The sequence below is a fragment of the Carassius auratus genome, chromosome 17, assembly GCF_003368295.1.
Source record: "Carassius auratus strain Wakin chromosome 17, ASM336829v1, whole genome shotgun sequence".
Lineage (NCBI taxonomy): Eukaryota > Metazoa > Chordata > Actinopteri > Cypriniformes > Cyprinidae > Carassius > Carassius auratus.
In genome coordinates, this window is record NC_039259.1 from 2087360 (window position 1) to 2108705 (window position 21346).

The window sequence follows — 21346 nt, forward strand, 5'->3', positions numbered from 1 at the left end:
ATGGCGGGACAGAAATCTCTCAGGTTTCTTTAAAAATGTCCTCTGTTTGTGTTCTGAAGATGAACCAGAGTCTGGGTCAGGGCTGGGAAGGTTACTTTTAAAAAGTATTTCATTACAGATAATACAAAATACATGCTTTAAAAAGTAGATTACTCAGGTTTAGTAACTTAATCTAAATACTTTTGAATACTTTGAAATACTTCAGCTTTGTAACACAAAGTAACATATTAACTTGATGTCTTGTTTTTATGCTTACTGACATCTACCACCCATAGGATTTGTGTTTTCTTTGCATTTTATTTTTAAGAACATCAATTTTCCACAGAATTTCTATGGACAACATTTTTTTTTTTTTTTATGAATAGGATTCTGTGCTGTTTCATGCTGCATTCCAAGCTTCAAAACAAATCCAGGCACACCAAACACATAATAAAAGTAGACAAAACAAGTTATACAATAGATTTGTTTAATGAATGGACCGAACTTTAAAGGGGGGGGGGGGTACAATAGTGTTTTGTGTATGCAAAGTTGTTCACAGTGTTAAAGAGATGGATTCTCATGCTAAACAAGGCCAAAGTAGTAAAATCATACTTCCGGGTTGCTACATGTTTCGGCTGGATTTTTTTGTTCATGGATCTAATGACGTAGACGATGGTGGAACTTCTTATATGAGCATTTCTCTCTGAAAAGCGCGTCTGCACACACACATTGACCAGAGTAGAGCGAGACCGTGCATGTCAACGTACTTCATCAGGAAATCGTTGTCAACGCTGCATGGGATATGTTCGAGAAGGTCTCCAAATAAGTGTCTTTTTGGATGTGAGTTATGGACAAATTATGGAGCACATGGCCTCCCGGCAAGGGGCAACCGAACGGGAGCTGGCCGCGCTCCGTATGGCTGCCGGTGCACGTACTCCGCTGCCTGACCCCCGTGTCCAGGCCACGCAGCTGCTGCCGAGGATGACATGCCACGATGACGTTACCACATACCTCCAGATCACCCGGGAGGTGTGGCCCAAGGTGGAGTGGGCCCGAATCATCGCCCCGCTGCTGACGGGAGAGGCCCAACGGGCTTATTTCACTCTTCCCCCAGAGCTCAACGAGTCTTACGAGGAGTTAAAAAAGGAAATCCTGGGCCAGATGCGGAGGTTCACCTAAACGGCCGCCCCTTCCTCGCTCTTCTGGACTCCGGCAATGTGGTCAGCCTCGTGAAGACAGTGGTGTTGCCCCCACGGCCTGAAGCCAAAACGAAGCTCTCCATCACCTGTGTGCACGGCGACACCAGGGACATCGTCGACGTGGTAATGCACTCAGAGACTGCGGAGGGTGCTACTGGAACTGCGCCGGGCTGGCCTGACTGCCAACCCCCAGAAGTGTCACCTGGCCCTCTCGGAAGCAAAGTATCTGTGGTACCAGGTGGGTCGCGGCCTGATCAGACCTCAGGAGAAGAAGGTGTTAGCAATCCTCTCCGCGCCGCGGCCCACCTCCAAGACGGAGGGCCTTTTTGGGGTTGGCAGGATATTACCGCTGCTTTATCCCTAACTTCTCCTCCTTAGCCTCTCTCCGTGGACCCCCGAGAAGGAGGCGGCGTTCCACCGGATAAAGGCAGCCCTCACAATGGAGCCGGTACTCTGAGCGACCGACTTTAACTGTCCCTTCCTGGTGCAGACGGACGCATCCGACACCAGGTCCACGACGGCGAGGAACACCTGGTGATCTAAATAAGCCGAAAGCTGACCCCCACGGAACAACGGTATGCTACGGTGGAGAGGGAGGCGCTGGCCGTCAAGTAGGCAGTCCTGGAGCTCAGATATTACCTCCTCGGCAGCCCCTTCACTCTCATTACAGATCACCCCCCCCCTGCAGTGGATGGCCCAGGCAAAGGAGACGAACGCGAGGGTGACACGGTGGTTCCTGGCGCTCCAGGACTTCAACTTCACCGTGCAACACTGAGCGAACGAACACAGAGGTGAGAGATGTCTCCAGGAGAGCCAGCTTATCCTAACTGTCTGTCTTGCTTTCAGAGAGCAGTGTGTGACCGCCAGCCCCACCGCACGCGGGAGAGCACAACGGACCCACACCGCCACAGCACACAGATCACAGAGGAAGCTGAGCACCCCACACCAGACCACCTCACCTCACCGCCTTCTGCCACACTATTTATTAATAAAATCCACCCTTCGGGGAACTCACCTGTACTTACTCGTCGTGTCTTTTTTCACCCCGCCATAATATATATATATATTATTTTTTTATAAAATGAGTTTAAGATAAATTATAAATGAAAATGTGTCCTTTTATTATTAGACAAAAGACAAAATGTTACATATTTCTCTGTTAAGTTGTTCAATAATAAAACTAACTTTACATTTTAAAACAAATCCTAAATCAAAATTTAAAAAAAAATCATACAATCAAAAGAAATTTTAATTTAAACACAAAATGTGTATGTGCCCTATTTTAAATCAGAGGAAACCATTTGAATTACTATATAAAAAAAAGTTAAATACATGTTACTTGGATTGTATAATAATGTTTTTTTTTTTAAGTAAAACAGAATAGTCCGATTTTAACTTTGTGAATGTGACGCAGATGTCACTCTCTGACAGCAGGTGGCACTAATGGAACAGCAGGTATTTAAAGGCTGCTGACCCTTTAAGACCAAGTGCACAGATCCAATATAATAATGCACAGGAGATGTCTTTCCCCACTGTATAAGTTCACTTAAGACATAACCGACTGTGTTTACCAGAATACTTGCAGCGACAATTATTTTGAGATAATTTTGTGTCTATGTTTTCATTTAGAAGCAAGGATACATGAAAGAGGAATCAATTCTTTTTAAGTGCATTCTCTGAAATGCTGCTCTCAGCGCGTGCTTTGAACGAGTGCGTGCAAGATCCGAATGTGCGCGAATAGTTTTAAATGTTTGAATCGGCAAGATTTAGAAACAAGTTCAAACGATCCGCTTCGATCTGTTTCTGGAGACTGGAAACATAGTTGCCCTGGGACGTCGGGCTAGCGATTTTGCATACCCTGCATCTCAGATCTATCCAGTTTGTGAACCATTGGTTTCCACACTTGGTTTCATTAAACAAAATAAAAAAGAGAGTATTTTGAAAGATTGACTCAAAAGAATCATCCGTTCACGAATCAGATCATGAGCTTGCATTACTGAGTCAAAGATGATCTATTATTAAACATTTCGAATGAATGAAAACTTCAAGTTAATCTGTAAAGGACAAAGAGCTATCGTTTGACTTTATACACTTTTATTTCATGCATGGTTCATATGGATCTGTTAACTGAATGCAAAGTGTGAGTTCTAGGAGAATTGATGTGTCGTGATGATGAGCATGTATCGCTCACTTGGAGTTGCTAATTGAACAGACAGCTGCACATAGTTTTTTTGTTTGTTTCAACAGAAAATCAGTCGTAGTGTTGGTTGAAATCCCCAAACTGTTTACTTAAATATTAAATTAATAAATGACATAAAAATACAAGTAATCACTGGTAATCTAAAATACTTTTCAGATGTAACTGTAATCTGATTACCCCTTATTTAAAATGTAATTATAACGAAATACAGCTACTCATAATTTGTATTTGTACAGCCCTGGTCTGGGTTTGGAACAACATTGAGTAAACGTTGACAGGATTTTCGAGTTGAGGTCTGCCAGAACCTGTTCTGAAATGTGTTCCTGTGGGCAGGGGATCTGTTACACAGCCAGTGTTTTGATAGCTTTAGCAGCAGAGCAGAAATAGGGAATGAAACTAGAACCCACTCAAAGAGAGTTCACCAAGAGTGGTTCTGTCTCCAAATTCATCTGCTTTGAAGAAGAAAGAAAATCTAAAGATAAATAAAATGTAAATACACTACTGGGCCTCAATTATCCACTAGCTGACTGACCGACCATCTGGATCATCATTGAAAAACTCGATGAGATTTATTCCACACTCAGGTAAGTTGTGCTAACCTTACAGAGCCCGTCCACACAGATGTCCTTTCCTCCGGGGTGGCAGCGTGTGCCGTCCACCACCGAAGACTTGTGCCGAAAGTAGAAGTTCTCTCCTCTGGGAATGCAGTTGAGCTCACAGGGGTTTTCTCCTGAACGGAAGAGAGAAGATACAGCATAACATTGGTACTGTCACCTGCACAGAACCTCTAGTATACCATGCTAAATATTTCATTTTGTGTTGAATCAGCCGAAGTGCAGTGCAGAATCACTTCCTGTCTGTACATACCACCATAGTACGGCAGCCATTTGTAGCGCTTTCCTTGGAAATCAGAGCCATCAAACTGAGAGCACTGCTCCTCTCTGAAATCCCTTGATCCCTCGGGACAGTCCTGATAAGGTTTGGGGTCCGAAGATTAATACTTTTATTCAGCAAGGATGCATCAAATGGATTAAAAGTGACAGTAAAAGCATTTATAAAATTGCAAGAAGTTTCAGTGTGGAATAAATGCTGTTCTGTGACACTGGAGACTGGAGAAATGGTGCTGAAAATTCAGCTTTACGTCACATGATTAAATTACAGTTTAATACATATTCACATAGAAAAAACAGCTGTTCTAAATTGCAATAGTTTTTTTTACAATATTACTTTTTTTTTTTTTACTGTATTTTTGATCAATAAAGTGCAGTCTTAGTGAGCTTCTTGCAAAAACGTTCATGACCACAAACTTTTGAATGATAATGTAGATATTAATAATGTCAAAGCAAAATACAATATACAATCAACTTTAGTATGGTACTAATGGATCAGATATCCAATTTCATTTCTAGCATGCACATGGGTCAGGTTTCCAGTGTGTACCTGGATATTACACGAGCGATAGGACTTCTCTGGACCCACACAGCTATGACCTCCATCAGTTCTGTGGAGGACACATGAACTAAAGGTAAGATTTTCACAAAATACACTATTGCAAGGTGATCTGGAAAACCATCTGGAAAACCAAGTTCATATTTGCAGCTGACAATGTTATTAACATTAAATACTGTCAACTCAGTGTTGTTGTGTAACGTTACTGTAGTGTAGCATGGTAACTAGCAATCTTTGCTATGCAAACGTGAAAGTAAAAAGTGTTCAATCATGCACGTATAAGACACAATTGAATGCAATTCCCATTTATTTGTATAGCACTTATCACAATACAACTAATTTAAATGCCTCTTAGAGCCCCCCCAAAAAGTTTGAAAACACCTTCAAATCAAGCGTCTCCTATTATAGACATGTCTAAGGATGCATACAAATGCACACCCTTGCTAAAGAAACACACCCACAAGTGTTCTCTGCTTATAGGTGTGTACCGAGACACAACACGTTCTGCACTACTTCATATGTTTACTCATCTGGTCCAAAGTCGTCATCCTGTTCTCCTGTCCTCATACAGCAGTAACATCATTAATGAACAGATACAGCTGCGTGGAGTTTCCAGTATTTCCAAATGTTATGTCAGCACATGACAGACAGTAATATTGCGACAGTAATAATTTGTGTGAGTCACCCGGCGAGACAAAAAGACACAGGAGTACACAGGTACGAACACTCGCACCAAGCTGGAAGAGAGATGTCTGAAAGTCCCAGAAACGTCGCCTCAGGGGAACATTCTAGTCTTGAGCGATAAGTGTGTTCAAAAGCTCAAATTACTCACATGTTCACTTGTAAAACTCAGTTTCTGGGAAGTTTTGACACACATGCACGTTTATGTTTCTCAAAGCATCGTGCATGCAAACAAAGACAGAAGAGATTCCAACTGGTAGAAGCCTACCTTTTCTTATGGGAAAGTATTATTTAACTTAATTTGGGCTGGGCAAATAATTTAAAGAGGAGTGGTACATTTATAGAAAATCTGCCTCCTTTTCATACTCGCCGTTCACTGAGTAAAATGCAAGACTAAACACGCAGACCAGATTCCAACACCCAGATTTATGACCGAAGCTCTCAATGTCAAGTCCCTATCACTGAAACTCACACTTATACAATGCACCACGGTCCTCTTAGAGTGCGTACTTGACCTTGACCTTGCATACTTGACTAGAAACATTGCAGATGATACACTTTTAAAAATAAAGGTTCCAAAAAGGGTTTGCAGTGATGCCATATGAGAACCATTTTTGGTTCCTCAAATAACCTTTCAGTGATCAGTTCTTAAAAGAACAATTTTTTTCTTAGTGTGAAGAAGATTTTTAAATTCTCACTATGAAGAACCAATGGAAAGCTTTCATGGATGGTAAAGGTTCTGCATGGAACAAAAAAATATTTCTACTTTTCACATTTTTAGTCTAGAGTGCTCAAACGATTAATCACCTCCGAAAATAAACGTTTTATTTACATAATACATCCATGTGTACTGTGTATATTTATGATATGGGTCTCATTCATGAAACACGAGCAGAACGCATTTTTGTGTAAATCGTGTGTAAAGTGGTTCTGGCGTAAATTTTCGGATTCATTAAAATGTTTGTATTCTCCAAATGTTAGTTATGACGAAATAAATCTACACCTGCTCCCAGCCACGCGTAAATAGTGCGTTTAACGTCTTAACGTTTTGCTCATTAATACGGCTGCATTTTAATTCATACTCGGGTACATATTTACACAGCATTTTGAAAAAAATATTATATATATAGTAATTAAATACGGTTTTTCTTTTCACTTCTGGGACTGTTCGATTAACAGATGAAACTCCATTAACAGCATATGTAATATGCTGTGAAGCTTCCTTTCTTTTTTAGGACCTGATATGCCACTATGTACGCTTGAAAATAAAACGTGCCGTTTTGAAAGAACTTCTGATAATAAAACTTCAATTTCTGCAGCTGAGAATTTTTTATTTTTCATTCGCTTTTGAGAAGACATGTTGAAATCCTTTGTTTGGTGTCATAATATGATGCCCATATATAGTTGTCAGTCGGGTTTAATAGGCGGGATTTATGGTAATTGAGAATGAGCTTTTAGGCGCGTCCCATTCACGACTGATTGGAATTCATTAACACACACACACATTTCACTATCACATCTGACGTTTACGAAGTTTTTGTGAATCAGGAAAAGAGTTTTCGGGAAGTTCTCTTTACGCGCAAATCACTCACATATTAACTCGTATATTTACGAATGTTTCATGAATGAGACCCAATAAAACTACACACAGTACACACACAAAACTTTTATCACGATTAATCGTTTTATGGCATACATTTTCACATTTAATTCACTTGCCGTTTCTTTGTAAAATTTACTAGCGATTTCTATACTAAAATAGTTTCTACATAATTTTTTTCAGTGTAGTTGCCAATACAGAACCTTTATATTTAAGAGTGTAAATAACATCTTAAGGACAGGAATAGAGAATAGGGTTTCTTTAACTGAACACCTGGAGGCCAGGCCTGTTTCTAAAAAGCTAAAGATGTAAACAAGGATGATGACTGGTGCTTTCAACCGTGGGCTCTTCTCCACACTGAATAATGACACAGCTGTCTTGACCTGCCTTGACTAGGTTCACGTCTCAGTTTACCGTCTTCTTTTAAACTGGATATTCTCCTTTCAGCTAGAGAAGAATAGCTCTCTCTCTTGTGCATTCAAAGCACTATTCAATATCTAGTGTTTTAGCTCTGACGGACCTCTTGACACCGGTTTCATCGCTGAACTAACTCAAGTGAACGTGATGACAGTCTGCCACTCACCGCTGGGTTACACATCGTCTGGTCCTCATCGTAACCCCACCGCCACAGCTGCGACTGCATTCACTGTACGGACCCCACTCATCCCAGAAATCACCCGTGGGTTGCTATAAACATGGTTAGCACATCATCAGTTTTTATCAAATCACATACTGTATGAAGATAGTTCAAGTCATGAGGAAATTATGTTTTCTGCCACATTACGATATACATCCTATAAGATTATCTGAAAAGAAAAAAAACCAAGGCAGGACTTGGTTCAGTGCAGCAGGTGCTGATTGGATGTTGAGATGTGGGCGTGGCTCTCGAAAGTGGAGGTGAGCTTGAAGGGGCGGAGTTTAAGATAATGATGAGAAAAGCAGTGATAAATGATTGGAGAAGAAATGCATATGATGTCACTGGAGATCAATCTGTCATTTTCACTGGAAGGTCCAGTAATGACACTACATCAAGCATTTGCCAAACACAAAGGGTGAATTTTCCTGTCATGCCGTCTGCAAGCTTTAATCACTCTGTGGTATTTTAAGATAACTGAAATATTGTGCTCCTATCAATTACAATTAATCTCTGGGATGCTTGATTTGGATTGGTCAATCTTGCTATTCTGTGTTCTTCAAATAATAATGCTAATCTGCCTTTCCACTATCCAGACAAGCGATTTTTTATTCATAGCTGCCATAAATGTTGCAAGTGTCACTCCACACCTTTTCTACTCGCGTGAAAAAAAAATCCAGCTCAATTAAATAATCATTTTATGTGTGTGTCCATTCACTGATTTGGCAAGTAGCTGTGTGATTATGTTGTTAATGTGATGAAGTACAACTGTAGTTTAAAACAACTGTGTGATGTGAAAAAAATGATAATACAAACATCGAGATAAGTGGAGCTTTAGTGCAGATCGCATTTGAGGATATTTGGAAACATCCAAACACTTAATCTGAAAGTCGGTGTGTAGTATTTCCTGAATGCAGCACTAATACTGTAACATTCACACAGTTATAAAGCTGCCATGAAATAAAAATTATATTTTCTAATCTTTTTTGTTATGTGTTAGCAATTCATCCATGTACATGTTTCATGTTTAAATTTTTATTTAACCTATGCAGCCAGGACTTCTGCATTAATTTAGTTAGATTAAACAACTGATGTATAGAAAGATGTACATTATAATAACCGAAGAAAAAGTCAATTTCATTGTGACTTAAGTGTGACTTAAGTGCTCAGATGTCTCCAAATAGAGCCACTTTTGTATTTTCTAAAATTCCTAAACGAACAGTTCTGTATTTCTGTACTATGTCTCAGAGTATATGAAACGTGGCTAGCTTTTAGATATAAATTGTAAAGCAGATGAGGTTTGTCCTCTCACACCATGTGTTGGGATGTTTTGTTTAACAGTTACATGTCTCTGTTTCAGATTTCCTAGTTTTCTACATTACATGATGATGTAAGTGTAATTTATTGACCGGAACTGTCATCTGTTACAGACTACTGAAATATTTCACTCACCATGAAAGCAGAGGCCAGTAACAGCTGTAGACAGGCCACAACCGACAGCATCCTGATGCTCGACGTCAATCCTGTCTGGATACAGCACACAGCACACATGCTTAAACCACAACACCTGCGCCACACAATATAACGTGTGCAGATGACACGTGGACAATATACCTGATGTCTTCTGCCAATTCAGTGTTCACACCCCCAACGTCCGTCCTGTGACAGACAAAGGTGTGTGTTAGATTTCTGTTCATTTGGCAATGCCCTGAGGCTGTGCATGCTCAAACAGACAAGACACATCACCTCGGCTCAAAACATGAATTATGAAGAAAAAAAAAACATTAGATTGGCAACGCAGGAACACATGCCAAACAGCCCCCGAAAAAGGGTACTAGAAATGTTACATTTGCAATTGTAGCCAAGCAAATCCAAACTTTCCATTATTTGGTAGCCTAGAATGGCCAATGCACAGCCCTGAACCAAACAAGAGATTTTAGCTGAGGAAAAGAAAACAGTGCATCATACACTGTCATTCGGAAGAAAAAAAAAGTTTGCACAGAAACAAATGTAATCGATATGTGCTCTTAAACTAACCCAAACATATTCAATATCCTCTGACTCCATTAACTCATAGTCTGAAGCTAAAAATCCAAGTACAAGATCATACACTGCACTTTCTGTAAAACAGACTTCAGAATTACTATAAAATTATAAATTATGTTTTTGAAGGGAAAAATTATTGTAATATGAAATCAGTGGATGCACTGATTGTTTTGACTGAACTGAAACAGGTTTTTTATGTTAGAGGCTAAGATTCAGTGCCATTACAATTCACTGGTGCTCACCAAGTGCCAAAACTGCAGATTTTGCATGAGCAACGACCTGTCAGTCTCAAATGGCCATATAAAATTATACTTCAGATAGATTAATTATTATTTAGTCCTCAGTTGTGTGACATTAGTTTCTCTTCCCATCATCCCATCTTTGTTTCTGAAGCTGCCTGAGGTTGCAGTGATCTGAGGGCACTGAGGTTTGTTTGCTGTGTGTGTGGCACTATTGTTTGAAGCAGATCAGCGTAACTGTGATTTGGGGCAGCCAACGGTGAACCGCTTCAGCTCAGTGATGTCAGTAGCCTATGCACTGGACTTCTGGGTAGTCAGGCAACACTCTCAGAAATCATGTTCAAACAGCCTGAAACAAGCTACTAAAGATCTTTAATATAGTAAATGACTGCTTTGCTGCTAGTCTGAGCATGCTTTTTCCTGCAAACGCCGACGCAAGTTGTGTTTTTCTGAACCGCAGGAGAACCTGTGTGGTTTCAGATTTTGTTCAGATGTGAAATACATTGTATACCTTTCATAAATTCATAGCGATGTGTGATGTAAACTTTACTTGTATATGTAATCTCTCCTATTAAAACACACCTAATAGTCATCGAAATGGACAAACAGCTAAAATATACTACGATCCAAAGACTAACAATTTAACAGCAGCAGCTTTGCTGTATGAAACTTTAATGTATCTAAAACTAATCATCATGTTGTTAAACATAATGTTGACTGAGAGACTATAGGTAATATTTGTACTTTTGAAAATTAATTTCACACCACTTTACACCTTTTTTACATTAAATGTGATAATACATGTTAAAGGATATTTTAAACTTATTTTGATTAATCTGAACTTGCTTTGTTTCAATTACATCAAATACTTTCTCACTGTTTACTTTCAGTTCAGTGTTTCTAAGTGTTTTCTCTTTTTTCCGTTTTAACCAATAATCCAGCCAGAGTGAAACAGGATTCCCACATCAATCCCCGACAGAGACTTTGATGAACTGCTCGTGTTTCAGCGAGAACCTTACAAACTCTCTTCTTTTCCTCACACAGAAACACACTGAAAGAGAAATGAACAATAGCTCGTAAACATATAACTCACTCTGTCTTGTTCCGGATGTCGAAAGCAAGCAGAATTGATGATTGCATCTCACGCGGAGGATCTGCTCTCTGAACTCTCTCTCTCTCTGAGGAGCGCGAGGGAAGACTGCGCTTAAATGTCCAGAGTGAGTCACACGCGCACACACACGCACGCGCGCGCACGCAGCACTGAGAATTTAAGAAGCATTCAATTCTAACGTTTTAATAGTGGGAAAACTCCCCTTACAAAAATAGCCTATAACAATCGTTTCCGCCAATTAACAATTGCCCAACCTTACAAATGCCACAGTACTGTTGTATAATTGTGATAATGTTTTGTCACGAATATCATAAATAATACTAATAATTAAACGAAACGATGGAAAAATGACGTTTGTTACAAATCCTATTTCATCAGAAACAACAAAGTGCAGATGAGTGTACGAATCTATAATTAAGATATTGATTTCACAGTGTTAACAGTTTCAGTGATTTTAATGGCAGTTTCTGAGAGTGATTGAACTCCAGACTGTCAGTGAAAATGATCTTTAATAATGTAAATGTTATTTGCTCTCTTTCTGAACAATGAAAGATTAGTAGCAATATTTATATCACATTAACTTTCAATGTTGAATTCAAATTTAATATAAAGTCATACATACATTTTATCTATATATCTAAATAAATACAGGCTCAGTATATATGACCCAAAGTAACTAGTAACTAACTACTTGAGTAGATTTTTTATCCGATACTCTTTTACTCTTACTCAAGTAACTATTCAGACTAGTACTTTTACTTTTACTTGAGTAAATATTTCTAGAAGTACTTACTTTTACTTGAGTACAGTTTTTGGGTACTCTACCCACCTCTGCTTGTTTGTCATTTTTATCCTGTCGTGAACCACTTGTTGTATTGGAAATAAGGTTTTTGCAGGGCTTTTAAATATATATAACTGACTATTTAATTTATTGATAGTGGTAATTCTAATTCATTAATAAAAGTTGGAAACCTTTTACAAAATTCCATCTCTGCATAAAATGTAACTAATGTCACTAATAATTAATTTCAGGATTTTGGGAAACATAAATTCCTGAACATGATGAATGATGGGATACACTAAGCCTGAGTCATTGTATTATTCACTTAAGCCATTCATTTAAAAACACTGAAGCTTTTGTGTGCTGCCTGAACATAAAATAACTATGTCAAATCAAAAATGGACAATATTTAGTGCACATTAATATTCTTGAGATGCACAATTAATCCCTACTTTAAACCCTAAATTAACCCACTTAACTCTCTTTTTTACATAAGAGTTTGCAGTTTAATACACTGCATCAAGAAGATGATTCCAAACAGAATTTAAGAATAGTTTTATAGATTATTTTATGTTTTATACTCTTTACTACAATTTACAGTTGTTGATTTTTGTAGGCAGAGTAAAAATACCCAGAGTAACTCAGTATTAACTAATGGTGTTTTGAACTGTTGTATAAAAGCAATATCGCACACTCACAATCAGCTATTGGTCTGAATATCAGCATGGTTTTATTCCTTAGGAAGAATAATCTCTGAAATCTGTATTAAATCATAGATTATTTGGAATAACTCACTCAAAAGTTGGTAATGCTGCTACAAAATGAAGCATTACACCTCGGTGTGCATACATTTTCAACAATGTCTGGAATCAATTATTCTGCTCTTTTTTTCTGTAATACATAACCAAAGATTTATATTTAAGCTCTATTTAAATAAAGATGGAGGTGATCTAATAAATAATGATAAATATTCTGTGTAATCAAGAGCTCAAAAGACATGCATTGGTCTGCTGAGGCAAAACAAGCTGTGCCCTCTAGCATCAGGAGCTGGTATTGACAGGATTTATCCACTCCTTACAGATAGATCATCTTCATCAGAGTGATGTCTGGCGGTCATCATACTGGTCATCTCATTTACACTCTCATTGACTCCAAGACAAACCACTGAGGCAAAAAAAAAAAAAAAGTATCCATGTATGTTTCCATCCTCAATAGTCCTGGACTCATAAGGAAGGGATTTGTATTTATTCTTTCACAGCACCTCACTCTAATTTTAAACATAATCCAGTGTTAAATGTAGTTGTGTAGCAACTTTACGGCCACTGGGAAACCACATTTCACATTTCAGGGTAATGTTTTATATTAAAGGACCTTCATCAGTTTTGTTGAAATGGCAATCAAAATTAAACATATATTAAACATTAAAATTAATTTGTTAAAATTTAAATAAATGTAAATACATGTTTATTTAATTAAATATATATATATATATATATATATATATATATATATATATATATATATATATCTATATCTATATATATATATATATATATATATATATATATAGATATATATATATATATATATAGGGAAATAACTTTTTCACAATGCTATATGAACTCAGTGAATTAAACTTCAGGTAAGCCGACTGAATCAGCAGAGAAGTACTATAGATATAATAACATTGCAGAATAATACATAACAACATTATATAGTGGTGACAGATAGCACCATACATTCAGGGTGCTATGCAACTGTTTTCCCCACAGTGCACTATAGCATAATTACTTATTTTGCCAGTTTTAAAATATTTAATGTATGGGAAATATTAAGGTATGGATCTTCTAAAAGATACAAGGATAAAATCACTGATTTTAATCTGGAATTATAATTTATACCAATATTTTGCAGATTTCTCATTCAAATTAGAAGGCATTTTAATGTGAAACCACTGCACCAATAGTGGACATTGCACTGAAGACAGTACCATTAATTTCCCAAACTGGATAGTTTCCTTGACTTTAAAGGATGTAGGGACTGGGAACAGGCTAATTGCTGGAACTGTTTTATCAGCTTTAGGTGAACTAACAGTGTACCCATTTTTCCCTTAAATAGCTGGCTTTGCATATTGTGACAGGAACCAAAAATGCATCATAGAGGCCTCTAATTTGAGTGATTAGGTCTGAGTGATTATAGATTGTGTAATGTTGAGGGAACAATATTTCAAGGTTAAAGTCTAAATTTAAATGCATTTTGTAAATCCATGCATACAGCAAAGCTTGATCTAGTCCTCTTTCTAAACCGATTACCTGGAAAAGGGTAGACTTGGATATAAACTTTGCAACTACATGGCACCAAAACCCATGTTGGCGCGATCTATAACCTAACCACCACCCTTTGGATTTAGTGTCCAAAAGAGTGAGAGAAACAGATTGCTTTAAAACTACTCATTCACATGTACAGTCGCCAGCAGGATTCAGCCATTTCCATTTGATCAGATAATCCTCTGTAGGTCAACCATGTTTACAGGCATTACATTAACCAGAGTGTGATTTTACTTTGTTCAATGACAGGGGTTCACTTCACAAAATGCTTTGTCATTGCCACAGTTTTACAACTACCTCATATTTCAAATACTGGGAGCTTAACGATTCTAGTAACGTTGCTTTGTCTCTTCTTCAACCATAATCTAGAATATTCTGTTAGCAAAAAATTGCAGATTGCCATTCTTTCGTTACACAGAAACCAAACATTTAAGGAGTGAACTAAGGTACATTTAAATCAACATCAGCATATTTTACATTGGACCACTCCTCGACCTAAAACACACCAGCAGGAGAACACAGTGTGTAATCATTAAATATGTTTCCAAGTCCATGTAGTTTCCTTCTCTTCTTTGTAACAAGTCTCTGTAATCAAAAATATTCCCAACATGTAGCTAGTGAACATTAGGTTGTCAGTCCGATTGTGGTTTCTCAAAGTTGTCGGCTGAGCTTCTGGGCTTGCCTTTCCTTTGCGTCAAAAGCATACTTGGTGTCCTGCAACTGCTCGATGATCTCCTTAGCCTCCTTCATGTCCTGGGCCAGCTGGTTGTACTTCTCAGCGAGCTCCTGGTTCTCCCTGCGGAGCTCCACCACCAGCTGGCTCAGCTCCTCGCTCTGCCGGCCACAGTGCTGCTTCAGCTGCTCCATCTCCACGAGGGTCACCTCCATGCGGTTCACCAGGCCTTCCAGTTTTTCCTTCGACATGGCGTCTAGTTGAAGTTGTAGGACTGGGTTGCAGAGTGTAAGAGTGAATGATAAGAGAGTGGCTGTGTCCTTGGTGGCAGTGGTGTGACTAAACTAATCACTAATGGCCTAATCCTTGAGCGCTGGCTTGTCTTGTATGTCATAGGACACTCCCTCACAGTTCTAGTAATCCCATTAGAAGAGCTATCCTTAGCCACATCTCCTGTAGTCTCGGTGGTCTAGATGCTCAAGACTCGCCTCCAGAGATTAGAGAGTCTTGTATGGCCTCAAGTAAACCAGCTTAATACCGTACCGGGAATTGAATGGACCTGGGGTAAACAGACTATCAAGAAAAGGTGTAACCAAATTTAGCTCTGCTTCCTCACACTGCCACAAATAAGTTTTAAAGACCAAACCGAACTGAACCCAACTTGACATTAGGTATTTTGGGTGGTTATTCATTAACCCAACTCAAAAGAGTCCATCCCCAATCTCTGTGATGTTTTGCCCTCTCAACTGATATCTTTCTATTTCATTTGCCATAACATTTTACACTGCATACCGTACATCTTTTTGGGAATGAAGCCCACAACCTTATCGCTACTACAATTGTGCTCTACTGCAGGGACGTGCGATGCTGGTTCTGGTGGTCCACTCTTGCACAGTTTAGCTACATTTCTAATCAAACACACCTGAAAAAACTATTCAAGATTGCTCAAAAATTCCAGGCAGGTGTGTTTGATTGGGGATGGAACCAAACTCTGCAGATTAGAACAACAACACTTCCAGGACTGAAGTTTCACAACCCCTTTGTCCAGTCCCTGAACAATGAACAGCACTCTCTTCCACCCTCAATACCCATGTCTGAAGTGCCCTTGAGCAAGGCACTGAACCCCCAGTTGGTCCCTGTGTGCTGGGTATATACTGCTCCAGGGGTGTGTTCACTTCTGACTGCTGTGTTTGTGCACTGTGATGGTTTAAATTCAGAGCACCAATTTTGAGCATGGGTCACCATACTTGGCAAATGTCATGACTTTCTCTTTCAAGAAAGTGGCATTTTAGAAGCAGGAATGGACACCTATAGGACCTCTAGAACAGTGGTTTTCAAACTTGTTCCAGGGGACCCACAGCTCTGCACATTTTGCATGTCTCCCTAAATTATACACCTGAATCCGAGGAACAGGATTAAAAACCACTCCTCCAGAAACCCATAGGAACATATATTGTAGTGGTGGTCAACATCGGACCTGGATAGCCACAGTCCTGCAGAGTTCGGTTCCAAACCTAATCAAACACACCTGGACAAGCTAATCAAGTTCTAATGCTGTGTTCCATTTAAACTTGGAAGCTGGAACCTTCGAGTTGGTAGTAGGAATTTTAAAGGCTATAATTACAGTCTTGTTCAAAATAATAGCAGTACAATGTGACTAACCAGAATAATCAAGGTTTTTAGTATATTTTTTATTGCTACGTGGCAAACAAGTTACCAGTAGGTTCAGTAGATTGTCAGAAAACAAACAAGACCCAGCATTCATGATATGCACGCTCTTAAGGCTGTGCAATTGGGCAATTAGTTGAAAGGGGTGTGTTCAAAAAAATAGCAGTGTCCACCTTTGACTGTACAAACTCAAAACTATTTTGTACAAACATTTTTTTTTTCTGGGATTTAGCAATCCTGTGAATCACTAAACTAATATTTAGTTGTATGACCACAGTTTTTTAAAACTGCTTGACATCTGTGTGGCATGGAGTCAACCAACTTGTGGCACCTCTCAGCTGTTATTCCACTCCATGATTCTTTAACAACATTCCACAATTCATTCACATTTCTTGGTTTTGCTTCAGAAACAGCATTTTTGATATCACCCCACAAGTTCTCAATTGGATTAAGGTCTGGAGATTGGGCTGGCCACTCCATAACATTAATTTTGTTGGTTTGGAACCAAGACTTTGCCCGTTTACTAGTGTGTTTTGGGTCATTGTCTTGTTGAAACAACCATTTCAAGGGCATGTCCTCTTCAGCATAGGGCAACATGACCTCTTCAAGTATTTTAACATATGCAAACTGATCCATGATCCCTGGTATGCGATAAATAGGCCCAACACCATAGTAGGAGAAACATGCCCATATCATGATGCTTGCACCTCCATGCTTCACTGTCTTCACTGTGTACTGTGGCTTGAATTCAGAGTTTGGGGGTCGTCTCACAAACTGCCTGTGGCCCTTGGACCCAAAAAGAACAATTTTACTCTCATCAGTCCACAAAATGTTCCTCCATTTCTCTTTAGGCCAGTTGATGTGTTCTTTGGCAAATTGTAACCTCTTCTGCACATGCCTTTTTTTTAACAGAGGGACTTTGCGGGGGATTCTTGAAAATAGATTAGCTTCACACAGACGTCTTCTAACTGTCACAGTACTTACAGGTAACTCCAGACTGTCTTTGATCATCCTGGAGGTGATCATTGGCTGAGCCTTTGCCATTCTGGTTATTCTTCTATCCATTTTGATGGTTGTCTTCCGTTTTCTTCCACGTCTCTCTGGTTTTGCTCTCCATTTTAAGGCATTGGAGATCATTTTAGCTGAACAGCCTATCATTTTTTGCACCTCTTTATAGGTTTTCCCCTCTCTAATCAACTTTTTAATCAAGGTACGCTGTTCTTCTGAACAATGTCTTGAACGACCCATTTTCCTCAGCTTTCAAATGCATGTTCAACAAGTGTTGGCTTCATCCTTAAATAGGGGCCACCTGATTCACACCTGTTTCTTCACAAAATTGATGATCTCAGTGATTGAATGCCACACTGCTATTTTTTTGAACACACCCCTTTCAACTAATTCAACTAATTGCCCAATTGCACAGCCTTAAGAGCGTGCATATCATGAATGCTGGGTCTCATTTGTTTTCTGAGAATCTACTGAACCTACTGGTAACTTGTTTGCCACGTAGCAATAAAAAATATACGAAAAACCTTGATTATTCTGGTTAGTCACATTGTACTGCTATTATTTTGAACAACACTGTACACTGTATACACAAACTTGATTATTTTTAAAAACATAGCTTTTTCTACACGGTTTGGCCATTCATCCACACGAAACCAAAGCCCCATGCTCTTTAAAGTTCATCCTAGCGTTCATTTGAGTTTTTATGTGGACAGAGATTTAAAAAAAACAAAACAAAAAAAAAAAAAGGTTAAACTCAGTTTATAAAAATAACTGTGTACAGTCTTGTTCAAAATAATAGCAGTACAATGTGACTAACCAGAATAATCAAGGTTTTTAGTATATTTTTTATTGCTAGGTGGCAAACAAGTTACCAGTAGGTTCAGTAGATTCTCAGAAAACAAACAAGACCCAGCATTCATGATATGCACGCTCTTAAGGCTGTGCAATTGGGCAATTAGTTGAAAGGGGTGTGTTCAAAAAAATAGCAGTGTCTACCTTTGACTGTACAAACTCAAAACTATTTTGTACAAACATTTTTTTTTTCTGGGATTTAGCAATCCTGTGAATCACTAAACTAATATTTAGTTGTATGACCACAGTTTTTTAAAACTGCTTGACATCTGTGTGGCATGGAGTCAACCAACTTGTGGCACCTCTCAGCTGTTATTCCACTCCATCATTCTTTAACAACATTCCACAATTCATTCACATTTCTTGGTTTTGCTTCAGAAACAGCATTTTTGATATCACCCCACAAGTTCTCAATTGGATTAAGGTCTGGAGATTGGGCTGGCCACTCCATAACATTAATTTTGTTGGTTTGGAACCAAGACTTTGCCCGTTTACTAGTGTGTTTTGGGTCATTGTCTTGTTGAAACAACCATTTCAAGGGCATGTCCTCTTCAGCATAGGGCAACATGACCTCTTCAAGTATTTTAACATATGCAAACTGATCCATGATCCCTGGTATGCGATAAATAGGCCCAACACCATAGTAGGAGAAACATGCCCATATCATGATGCTTGCACCTCCATGCTTCACTGTCTTCACTGTGTACTGTGGCTTGAATTCAGAGTTTGGGGGTCGTCTCACAAACTGCCTGTGGCCCTTGGACCCAAAAAGAACAATTTTACTCTCATCAGTCCACAAAATGTTCCTCCATTTCTCTTTAGGCCAGTTGATGTGTTCTTTGGCAAATTGTAACCTCTTCTGCACATGCCTTTTTTTTAACAGAGGGACTTTGCGGGGGATTCTTGAAAATAGATTAGCTTCACACAGACGTCTTCTAACTGTCACAGTACTTACAGGTAACTCCAGACTGTCTTTGATCATCCTGGAGGTGATCATTGGCTGAGCCTTTGCCATTCTGGTTATTCTTCTATCCATTTTGATGGTTGTCTTCCGTTTTCTTCCACGTCTCTCTGGTTTTGCTCTCCATTTTAAGGCATTGGAGATCATTTTAGCTGAACAGCCTATCATTTTTTGCACCTCTTTATAGGTTTTCCCCTCTCTAATCAACTTTTTAATCAAAGTACGCTGTTCTTCTGAACAATGTCTTGAACGACCCATTTTCCTCAGCTTTCAAATGCATGTTCAACAAGTGTTGGCTTCATCCTTAAATAGGGGCCACCTGATTCACACCTGTTTCTTCACAAAATTGATGACCTCAGTGATTGAATGCCACACTGCTATTTTTTTGAACACACCCCTTTCAACTAATTCAACTAATTGCCCAATTGCACAGCCTTAAGAGCGTGCATATCATGAATGCTGGGTCTCATTTGTTTTCTGAGAATCTACTGAACCTACTGGTAACTTGTTTGCCACGTAGCAATAAAAAAATATACGAAAAACCTTGATTATTCTGGTTAGTCACATTGTACTGCTATTATTTTGAACAAGACTGTACGTGTGGACATGGCCTTAGTGTGTTTTCATTTTAAAATGCATAACTTTTTTTACATTTACTCCTGTCATTTACACTACTCCGGCATTTTCAACCCTCGAAAATTACGACTTTTTAAAATGCTGCAGACCAAATTTATTTTGAAAACTTGTTGCATTTCAGTGTAAACGGAGCAAAACAGAGACTTCTAAAATGATGGTATGGCTGCCCACATTTACTCTGCATATCCTTGATGACCGTATAAACAATAGCATCATGATCATTGTGCCCAAAGATATGAATAGGTGGATGCTCCATTCGACCGCTCAAAGCATGTTAAGGCGCCCACCATCTATATAACAGGCCATCTACCTACATTTCTATGGTGGTATCTGCATGAATGGTTATGTGACATGAGTTTTCTCTTGTGAAGTGTAGACAGAGATTGTTTCTGAGATACAGTGAAAACCCCTTTTAAAATGAAAACGCACAAGAGTAAACAGGGCCTAAGTGGAACGCACTCCCAAGTTGGAGTTCTGACTCGAAATCCCTGAGAAATCACTGAAACTTCAGAATCCAATAAGGCCGTTCAGTGTATCAAAAGAAGAGAAACAGTGTTAACATATTGTTTACTAGAACTCATGTTTGTCCAAGTCTCAATAAACTTAATAAGTGGTGCACACAGTACTATCCAACCTTAATTTGTGGACAGGATACTTTGGCGTAATCTGTGCAAAATACCACTTTTTATGTGTTTTTAATCGACTGGTTTAACGACGGAATCATCCATCACTTAGGTGTGATGTCATTCCCAGCTCCAACATCCAATTTCCGAGGTAAATGTAATGCAGCAAAAGGGTTACTAGAATTTGACCGGCAGGTTAGTTCTTATGAAGGTTGGAGCAAAACTCGAGACGATGTTGGTGACCCTTGATATATGGCTTAGGTCAGGGCTCTTCAACTCCAACCCAGTTAAGCTTAGCTTTAACCCTAACAAATGGACTGGAATCAGCTAATATAGAGCTGGGTTTGACTTCATTTGAAACTGCACAGGCCGACTGGCATCTGCTTTGAAGCAGTGCATGCAAGTTAGAAATTTTCCCTGACTTGACTTTGTACAACATCACGTCACTGTTGCGTGTGCTATCAAAATTCACAGGATGGATTAACCAATGACAAAGATCATGTGTTTTGTTTTTATTCCGACACCTTCAGGGGCCTGTACCATGAAGCTGGATTAGTTGGCTAGCCAGGTAAGTTTCAGTTTAGTTTGCAGACTTTGCACCAATCCGGGGTTTTAGGTACCATGTAAGTGGCTTGGCTTTTAGCTGCATTTGAGAAGTTTGGTTTTGTCAACTCAAAAC

General features: G+C 38.9%; 1 protein-coding gene across 3 annotated transcripts in view; it reads right to left on the bottom strand.

Annotated features, from left to right (window-relative positions):
* The window catches only part of paplna (papilin a, proteoglycan-like sulfated glycoprotein), a 43850-nt gene extending 32598 nt beyond the window's left edge, over nucleotides 1-11252 (bottom strand). For all 3 annotated transcript variants that reach the window (XM_026285272.1, XM_026285271.1, XM_026285270.1), the window contains exons 1-7: nucleotides 11121-11252; nucleotides 9357-9401; nucleotides 9195-9269; nucleotides 7692-7795; nucleotides 4819-4879; nucleotides 4246-4348; nucleotides 3978-4108 (exon numbers count right to left, since the gene is read on the bottom strand). In XM_026285272.1, the coding sequence (XP_026141057.1) occupies nucleotides 3978-4108; nucleotides 4246-4348; nucleotides 4819-4879; nucleotides 7692-7795; nucleotides 9195-9245 (450 nt within the window). In that variant the 5' untranslated portion in view covers nucleotides 9246-9269; nucleotides 9357-9401; nucleotides 11121-11252. The remainder of the gene's footprint in view (nucleotides 1-3977; nucleotides 4109-4245; nucleotides 4349-4818; nucleotides 4880-7691; nucleotides 7796-9194; nucleotides 9270-9356; nucleotides 9402-11120) is intronic.
* Between the last annotated feature and the right edge of the window lie 10094 nt (nucleotides 11253-21346).